The sequence below is a fragment of the Camelus dromedarius genome, chromosome 26, assembly GCF_036321535.1.
Source record: "Camelus dromedarius isolate mCamDro1 chromosome 26, mCamDro1.pat, whole genome shotgun sequence".
NCBI classification, from domain to species: domain Eukaryota; kingdom Metazoa; phylum Chordata; class Mammalia; order Artiodactyla; family Camelidae; genus Camelus; species Camelus dromedarius.
Window position 1 is genome coordinate 11,604,834 of NC_087461.1, and position 10,105 is coordinate 11,614,938.

The 10,105-nt window shown below is 37.7% G+C and overlaps 1 protein-coding gene across 1 annotated transcript; it reads right to left on the reverse strand.

The window, feature by feature from the left end:
* Positions 1 to 8,079: 8,079 nt before the first annotated feature.
* Positions 8,080 to 9,082, reverse strand: LOC105104737 (BTB/POZ domain-containing protein KCTD1). The gene is given in 3 exon segments (XM_010998495.3): positions 8,080 to 8,129; positions 8,132 to 8,543; positions 8,707 to 9,082. Coding segments are annotated over 3 exon segments (768 nt in total). The 5' UTR covers positions 9,013 to 9,082.
* Between the last annotated feature and the right edge of the window lie 1,023 nt (positions 9,083 to 10,105).

Here is a 10,105-nt window from a genome sequence, read left to right on the forward strand (position 1 = left end):
CTCGCACTCAAAAAGTGCACACCATATGGGTAACGAAGTAACATGGAGAGAGTTAGAAGACCCACCAGGTGGGAGGATGTAGGTACCAGGAACTAGAAATGACATAATAAACCAGAAACATCAGCATAGGTATAATACTGAGAAGGTTCAAAGAACTAAAGAAAAGAAGAAAAACCATAGGGCAAGTACAGAACTCTGTAAAAGTAGGTATATTTGAAAATAACCAGTAGACTTTCTAAAATGAGAACTGTAGTCATTTAAATAAAATGTAAGTGGATGGAATAATAGACCAAAGAGACACAGAGATGTGGTGAATTGGAAATACTGGAAGTAATCTGAGGAAATCATGGAGAATTCAGTGCAGAAAGATAGAGGTGGAAAATATATGAGAGGTTAAGAAGTGGCGGCCACATTGAAAAAGATCAACACACATCTAATATAGGTTCCAGGAGGAGGGAAAATAATGAGAAAGAAGGAATATTCAAAGTGGTAGTGGCGAGAATATTCCAGAGTTAAAGTGAAGGAGCATACTGCGTCTAGAATATAATTGGTAGATAATAAAAAAATATATAAACCTGTGAAAAGGCAGAATATGAACAGCATAAAGAAAATTTTATAACTTTATATAGAGAAAAACAAACATGTAACAAGGAGGGACAGAATAACAGTACACTTTGCATCTGCAGTAAGACAAGTCATACGACAATGAAATAATATCTTCAAAGTGCAGAAGAAGATTAATTGGCAGTTTAGAATAATCTACTCAGATAAATTCTTACTTAATAGTGAGGCTAAAGTAGAAATAATTTCTGATTTACAAAGAAAAGGGCATTTACTATTCTGACTCCACAGTTGAAAATTGTTCTACAGAAAGAAGGGAATTAAAGCCAAAATGATGCATGAGGAATTTTGTAAACTGGTATGTAAGTAAAGTAGTATTCAAACATATGACTATGGAAATTTAACAGAAAGGTGAACATTACACAGTAATAACGTAAGACATGGGTGTTGGGGCCATAGAATCAAGTCCTTGTGTTACTTGGAAGGAGATTAGAAACATTGATTAAATCTAGACTTACTTAAATTAAAATTACATGTGAAAACTTTAAGTATAAATATTACAAGAAGTAGAATGCATGAAGTTTGGGAAACAAAAGATTATGGCAAAAATAAATTAAAAGGGATAAAGAAAATGATTACTTATCATTTAAGCAATTTAAGGAAAAGAAATCAAAGAAAAGCAAGATAAATTCAAAACAAAACAAGATGGCACAGTAAGTCTAAATGTGTAAGCAACCAATCACATTAACTGTAAATGCTGTAAACATACCTTGTAAAAGATAAGACCTTTCACAGATAAGCTATAAATTAGTAGTAATTTCAAAGATCACTAAATTGAAGTTCAACATACCAACACTAACTATATTATATAATATATAATGGCAACAATTAAAAACACATCTTAAAAAATAATGCAGACCATGGCTGCTGGAAAGATGGCTGAGTGTGAGAAGCACTGGGAATCTGTCTCTCCACCTAGACAATAATCACATTGGCAGGATCTGTCTGGTGTAACCATTTTGGGACTCCAGAGACTACTGAGGATTTGCATCTTCCAGGGGAAGGCTTGGATGATAAATAGTGGTTAATTCTGAAGCTATTAAACATTGCTTAGAAAAGTTAAAGAAAAACTAAATAAAATGAAAGGATATTCCAAATTTATGGATTTGAAGACTCAGTATTGTACAGAAGTGAAATCTTCCCAAACTGATCTATGGAGTCATTGAAGTACCAAGTAATAATTCTAGAAAGTATTTTCTATGGAAATTTTGATGAACTGATTTCCAAAGTTATATAAAAATGCAAATGGAAAAGGATATATAAGAAAATATTGAAGAACAAAGTTGGAGGACTAATAATACTAGATGTCAAGACTTTATAAAGTTACAATAAGTAAAAGAGTTTAATGTTGGTGCCAAGGGTAGACAAATGGTACAGAATAGAGTTCAGAAATGGATTCTACATATCCAGTCACCTGATTTTACAACAAATGTAGTATAGAAAGGATGCACCTGCCTTTATGCAAAAATGCACATTGACCCCTACTCATACTGTGTACCCAAATGAATTTTAATTAATCATAGGTCTACATGGTACAACAATAAAGTTTCTTGAAGATAACCTGGGAAAACATCTTGATGAGACAGACAAAAAGTTTTAAAATATGATATAGAAAAAAAAAACACTATAAGAAAAGACAGATTAGATTTCATTAAAATTAAGAACTCCTGTTCACTCTTACCATTAAGAAACTAAAAAGGCCAGAAATAGCGTGGGAGAAGATGCTTGTACTGCAAATATTTCTTAAATGTCCACTATCTATAATACATGAAGAACTTCTATAAATCAATATGAACAGGAAAAACAATCCAATAATTTCTGGGCAAAAGACTACAAGAAGCATTTTTACCAAAGAAGATCAACATGGACAATAAGTACATAAAAAAGTGTTCAATGTGACTCATCAGGGAAATAAAGCTATCAGATATCCCCCATAATGATTTTAAGAAGGGAAAGGGCAGTACTAAGTATCGATCATGTTGAGGAGCAACCAGAACTTGTACTTACTACTGATGAGAGTGTAAAGGCAGAAACTATTGGAGGGTCTGCTAATGCTGAGCATGGACAGACTTAAGGACACACCTGTTCCATTCTAGGTATACGCTCAATAACAATACATACACATATGTGTTCCAAGACATGCATAAAAGTATTTATGGCAGGATTATTCATTATAGTTCCAACTGGAGACAGCCCAAATATCCATTATATACTCTGTACATACAGGGGACTATTATGCAGCAGTGAAAAATAATGGCTGACTACTAAATGCAACAACATGGATGAACCCCATAGGTGTAATGCTGAGTACAAGAAGTCAGATACAAAAGAGAACTCACACATGCTATTTATTTATGTATTTATTTATTTATTTAGTTCCATTCAGATAGCAATCAAAATAGGCAAAATTAATCTCTGGTGATAGAGGTGAAAATAGTGGTGAAGGAGTATAAAGACTGGGAGGGGGCAGGTTCAAAGGAGGTTCTCGCAATGCCCTATATCTTGATCTAGGGGGTGGTGACAAGTTTGTTCAGTTTGTAGATATTCATCAAGACATTTCCTTAAGTGTCATTTATTGTATTTATCTTATACCTCAGTGATAAAGTTAGCAAGCAAACAAATATACACAAAACAATACTATATATTGTTTATGGATATATGTAGTATATATAAATATATATGTGTGTATCCTAGACATAGGTGTGTATGTGTGTGATGAAAGTATATCTACTGGAATTATACACTCAAATTCATAAAATTGTCTTTGGGGCAGGAGAGAAAGGATTAGAATTGAGAGGAAAACAAAGGTGAATTCAGTTCTTTCTGAAATGCTCCGTTTCTTCTTAGAAAAAATTATATTTATAGCAAAAGCTACATTGTGTTTAGATGTGTTAATTCTTTGTTCTTTGTTCTTTTAATATTTTAATTTATCACTGTTTTGATGGGGAGGAGGTATTTTGATGGGGAGGAGGTATTTAGGCTTATTCACTTTTAGAGGAGGTGCTGGGGATTGAACCCAGGAGCTCCTACACACTGAGCATGTGCTATAACACTGAGCTATACCCTTCCCCCTGGTTTTTGTTATACGAGTTTCTGTCAGTGTGTTTTAAACTTTTAAAATGATACAGTTAAAGTGGGAGGAGAGTTCATCTGAATGGTAACATGAGGATGAGAATTGGAGGGAGGGAGACTGGAATTAGAGGCATGGTTTAGGAAATTGTCCTATTCTTGATGAAAGATGGTGAAGGCATGAACCAGGGCAATAGTAGAAGGAGACAGTGGAAGACCAGCCCACAGACATTTAAGAGGCAGTATTGTAGGACCTTGGTGATGCCCGAGGTTGGGAGACAAGGCAATGAGCAGACTCACAGGAGATTCTGAGGTTTCTAGACCAGCTTTCTGAGAGGATGCCATGCCATGCATTGTCCGATAAGTGGAAACAGAAAGAGTATACATTTGGTATAGCTAGAAGAGGGCAGGAATGGAGGATTAAAATATCTAAAATTTATGCTTGAGATGTTAGCTGGACACCTAGGTGGATATTTACATGAGACAACTGGAAATATAGATATGATTTGGTAGAAATCTATATGAAGCAATGAATTTATATATGACAGCTTAGAAAAAGGCCTTGGAGAATTGTGAACCCACATTTCCTATTCTTTGTAGTGTTGTGAGAAAATATATTTATAATTTGGGTAATTAGGTGTATATACATGGTAACTATTACTTCTGGCATGTATTAGAGTTAGTTCATGTGAACTCCTTGAAGTTCACATGTGAAATTCATGTAAACTTACTTTATTTGTGTATCCTCCATTGTACTTGACACAAGCCATAGTAGGAGCTTGGTATAAGTTTGATGGATGAAATAATGAGAAGAATTATTCTTCCTCTCTTGGTTTTTAAAAATCAGCTTTATTGGTATCTAATCCACATACTATAGAAGTCACTCATTCAGAGCACACAATTCAGTGGCTTTTAGTATATTCATGGAATTGTGCCCCCATTACCACAGTCAACCTTAGAACTTTGTCATTACTCCAAAGAGAAACCCCGTGCCGGGTAGCTGTCACCCCCTCCAAAAACCATCCCCAATCCACCCTGCAACCTAGCCTTAGTTAACTACTAATCTATTTCCTGTCTTTCTAGATCTGCCTATTCTGATACTCCATATAGCTGGAATCATGCAATATGTGGTTCTTTATGACTGATGGCTTTCACTGTCAAGGCTCACCCATGTTGTAGCATGGATCAGTACTTCGTTTCTTTTTATTGCCAAATAATAGTCCATTATATGAATAGATCACACTTGATGTATTCATTCATCAGTTCATGGATAACTGGGTTGTTTCCACTTGGACTCTTATGAATAATGCCATCATGAACATTCATGTACAAGTTTTTGGGCAGACATATGTTTTCATTCCCCCAGGTATGTACCTAGGAGTGGAATAGCTGGGCCATATGGTAACTTACTGTTTAACTGTTTAAGGAGCTACTGGATTGTTTTCCAAAGTAGCTGCATCACTTTACATCCCCACCAGCAGTGCATGCGTGAGGGTTCCAGTTTATCTACATTCTCCCCAGTTCTTACTATTATTTGACATTTTGATTGTAGCCATCCTGGTCAGTGTGGAGTGCTATCTCATTGTAGTTTGGGTTTGCATTTTCTTGATGGCTAATCATGTGAGCATCTTTCCATGTGCTTGTTGGGCATTTGTGTATCTTCTCTGGACAACTACTAGTTCCTTTGTCCATTTTTCAAAATGGGTTATTTGTCTTTATTAATGAGCTGTAATAGCTCTTTATATATTCTAGGTAAAATTCCTTTAGAAGATGTGTGGTTTGCAAACTTCTCCCATTCTGTGAGTTGACTTTTAACTTTCTTGCGTAGCCCTTGAAGCACAAAATATTGATGATGTTCGGTTTATTTTTTTTTGTTGCTGGTGATATGATGTTATATGGAAGAAACTGTTGCTCAATCCAAGGTCGCTTTCCCTTTTTTTTTTAAATTAACTTTTATTTTTGTTTATGTTATTTTGTTTCATTATAGCCCTTATTAAGGCATATATACCTTGTCCAATCCTTTCTTTCGCTTTCTCTCTTAATTACCTATCTTTAAAAAAGATCTTCATGTATATAATGGTTTAATCCTGTTTTTCTCACGTAAAATTTTGTAGTGAGTATTTTCCAATATTATTCAAAATATTTGGAAAAGGTCACATAAAATGGCTGTAAATCCCACTATGTAATTTAAGTACCGTAATGTATTTAATCATTTCCGTATTCTGGCACACTTATAAGTTGCTTTCAGTATTGTGGTGTTAACTGTTAAGGGCTAGTGAACTAGCACATACCATGATCCAAATACCTAACTCTTTCCCTAGAATAGATTTTAGTTAAGAGGTGGAGTTACTGGGTCAAAGGGCATGAGCATCTTTCTAGACTGAATGCAAATTGCTTTTCAGAAAGTTGTGCCAACTCAGGGTCTCCTAGTTGGTGCCTGATTCATTTTATTCTTACCGGTATGAGTAATATTTTAGAAAATCAAATAGTAACTGTAGGACCCTTCTCTTTGATGCCCTAATCCACTCATTTACTTAAAACTTGAGACTGTAGCTGCCAATTCCAGTATAATGCAGGTTCCAAGGGGGCCATAAATTCTACCAAAGCTTTCACAGTGTTTCTGTGACTTTTCAGTGACATCACACTTCATTTAAAAAGGCATAAAACAATTACCAGGTCATTAGCAAGCATTTTCTAAAAGAAACTGGGGGAAAAAAACTCTCATAAAGATAACTTCTGAGGTAGTGTTTTATTTTGGGAAGAGAGGGATGGGACAGGAATTGTGGACACAAATGAATAGTTTAGGGGCAAATATGGAGTTTTGGGGAGAAGTGAGCAGATCATCCTGCTCACTAGATTTAGGGGATCTCCTTGAGGGCCGGGACTCTGGCTTACTCATTAAAATGAGAGGCACTTAGCAGCATACAGTCCAGGCAGGAAGACCAATATTAGAACCCAGCTGCTACCATTTTCTGGCATTGCAGCCTTGGGTTGGCCTTCTATGTAGAGGAAGACTTGGCATAGCTGGGCACATACTAGGTTCTCAATTAATGCCAGCTCTTTGCCATTTTTGTTCATCTCCATATCCTCACAAAGGACAGCAAGCACTGGGGACAGCAGATAACAAGTAGTCAATGCAGTTATTACATGAGTATATGAATACGTTATGGAAAAAGTGAAAAGAATGTATAGGGAAGAAACCTGCCAGTTTTTCATATTATCAGCCACTCATAGTCCTCCATTTCAAAATGAAGCCATCTCACGTTTGAAACTTATCTACTTAAGCTTCCTTGTTGAGATGTTACTCTGAAGTCAACCATTATTTGTAGCCTGCCATATTTCTCTTCTTGCAGGGATATGCATTGTGTTTTAGTTCTGTTATTTTAAGTCATTTAGCAGATAACCAAAAAAAAAAAAAAAAAAGAGAGAGAGAGAGAGTGAGAGAGAGAAGAAAGAAAAAAAAAAAAAATCACTTAGAGTCTGATTTAATCAAGAGCCACAGTATGAAGTGTGAAAAATCCAGTGTTGTTCTGATCCTCAGCTTTATTGAGACTGCAAAAGGGTATAAATTAAGTGACCTTCCCAGGTCAAGATTTTTTTTTTTTAAACAGAGTTTATTGTATTTAATACATTATAAAATTTGAAAAATTGTAGGAAAGCAGCAGACTCAAAATGGAGCAACTCTAACAAGTAATAATTCTGGCCCCTTTGCAAAACTGATCAGTTTAAAAACAAAGTAACGTTCACATCTGGGAGGCGGACAAAAAAGTGTGACTTCTGTACAAACTACATTTAAAATTTCATGTCTAACGTCTTTCGAATGCAGTGTGCTCAGGAGAGTTTTTGTTTGTTTTTGAAGTCCTGCCTAGTCCCCGTCTGAAGAGAGACACAAAATATCCATATGCAAAGAGACACAATTCTAGGTGTTTTGTTTTGTTTTGTTTTTAAAAAAAGAAAAAAGAAAAAAAGACAAAGGAAAAAAGAAACATTGGATGGTTGCTGGCAATGGAAACCGTAAGGAGATTCGTCCTCACTGCTCGTGGCTTGTTTATTGGTCAGAGGCCTTGGGGGCCCAGGACACTTCACGGCCATCACAGCACCAACTGTAGCTACCACCTTTTTTCTCTTTTTTTCCTTTTTTTTTTTTTGCATTTCCTACCTTTTGACATATATATATATTTATATATTTTTTACACCTTGAGTATATCACTATTCCCAATTGTTCCCATACGGATACAAGTGTGGTCTCTATTGGATATAAATGTGTCTTTTATTCAGTTTTAGGTCAAGGACTTGGTTTGCTGTCGCAACTGCATATAAATGTCCCTTTTTTGTCTGCGTTATTTGTTGTGTATGTTTTTTTCTTTTTTGCGTAAGAAATACATCCATTTAGTCCAGAGGCTCTTGCTTTATCCGGATGACAGAGGGTCCACGGGGATCCGCCTCAGTTTCTGCCACAGGACGTATTCGCTGAACCGAGATGAGTTCACTCCTCCCCTGCAGGAGCCCACGATTTCAAATCCTCTTTGCTGCAACCTCTCGAGGACCTGGACTGAGTTGAGGTGACAGTAGCCGTTTAGTGGAAACCTGATGACGTGCGTCGAGTCACGGTTCCAACCTGCGTTGACGGAGTTACACATGACATCACCGATCTCTGGAAACACTTCTTCTATCAAGAACTTGTCGCGGCTGAGTGTGATCCTTTCTCCGAGGTCTGGGACAATATGCATCACTAGGCACTCACAGGGCCTTGAGAAGCGGCCAGTTTCTCTGTCCTGCTTCCATGTTTCCATCTCCAACAACATGAGCTGAAGCTGGAAGTATTTTGCCTCTTCATATAACAAAGTGTAACCCTCAATCACCGTGGCACGGCCCACCTCGTGCACCCTGGCCACAAACAGGCTTTTCCTAGAGGACCACATCCAACCCCTCCCCGGGGCTCCAGAAGCTCTCCTGCCCACGCTCGGGTCAGTGGGGTCCGCGCTTGGGTCCCAAGAAGGCAGGGTATGCATGTACCTTGAAATTGTCAGGAATGAGTTTTGATGTTCGTAGAAAATTCAAGCTATATCTGAACATCTGTCCGTCTCTGTCAATGAAATAGTGCTGTTTGAGACTGTCCAAAACAATGGGCTCTGTACCATCAAAAAGCCTTCCGATTCTTGATTCAGGGTATTTGGTGAGGGTGGCCAGGCTGCTGGTAAACATGTGGCCACCCACGTCAATGTGGACGGGCGCATTGGACTTTGTGAGCTGTGCTGGAGTAGGAATGCCTTGGTTGTTCAGCAGAGAAGCAGGCGATCTAGTGATCAGCGGTCTTGACATATTGGGCCGACTGTCCCTCTGGCAAAGTGGCACGCGGGCCCGGGCAGGAGAGAGGGAGGGCCGGCGGGACGGCAGGGTGGTCTGGCTTCTCTAAGTACTGCCCGAGGAGCAGGGCCCCTCCACCGCCCCTTCGTTGCCCCCCAAAGCTGGGGGCTCGGGGAGGCGGCTGTACCGGGCGGGCCGCAGATGCTGCTTGGAGAAGCCGGTGACTGGGGCCCTCCAGGTCAAGATTTTATGGCTCTGATAAATTCTCCAGGCTTAGCAGTTGTCAGAGAAAAACATGTGAGTGAAAATGTGAAGATCCTTTCTCCCCAACTGCATCTTTCCAATGAGTGGATGGATTTGAAAGTGCCTCAAGTTAAGTTTTATAAATCAAAAACACTATCATTATAATGCAGGGGATACAAGCACAGCAAAAATGTGAAAAAGTTAAAATTGAGCTGAAGTTTCTTTTTTTTTTTTTTTATCATTTCCTATGATCTCACAGCCAGAGGGATTGTTAGAGGTTTTATGGTCCAAATTTCTCATTTTCATGCATGAAAAAGAGTGAAGTGAGTTTACAAGATCACATTGTTTAGAACCAAAGTCCCTTTACTCTGTATAAAAATAAGGGATGATAAAACTTAAAATCTAAAGTATTCATACAAGACTGTGTTCTTTATCTTAACAATGCAAGAAAATGTAACCTTATGTAGTTCATTTATAATGAGTTGGAGTGTGTTTTAAATGTTACTGTCCTAAGGTGCATTTAAAAATCTGAAATGAGAGCTTTCAATTATGAGTGGTTCATTGGAATTGATCAGTTTAGCATTTGGAAAATGTTTTTGCTGCATGAGCAGTGCAGTTTAAATTCCCAGTCTCCACGCTTTTTGTAAGTTAGCCAAACAGCCTTGTCCTTTGGAGAACTACATACAAGGAGGGAGCAATCCTCTCTGGAGGTTAACTTATGTAGAAATTAATAAAGGTTAATGAAGTCTTTTAGGAGCTTCCTTTTTTCCTGTGGGGTCCTATACTTAACAGTTAAGCTACTTCCCTTAAGCAAAACTTGAAGAGAGTTATTTCATGGTAGCCAGCATTCATATTACTTGGGGCT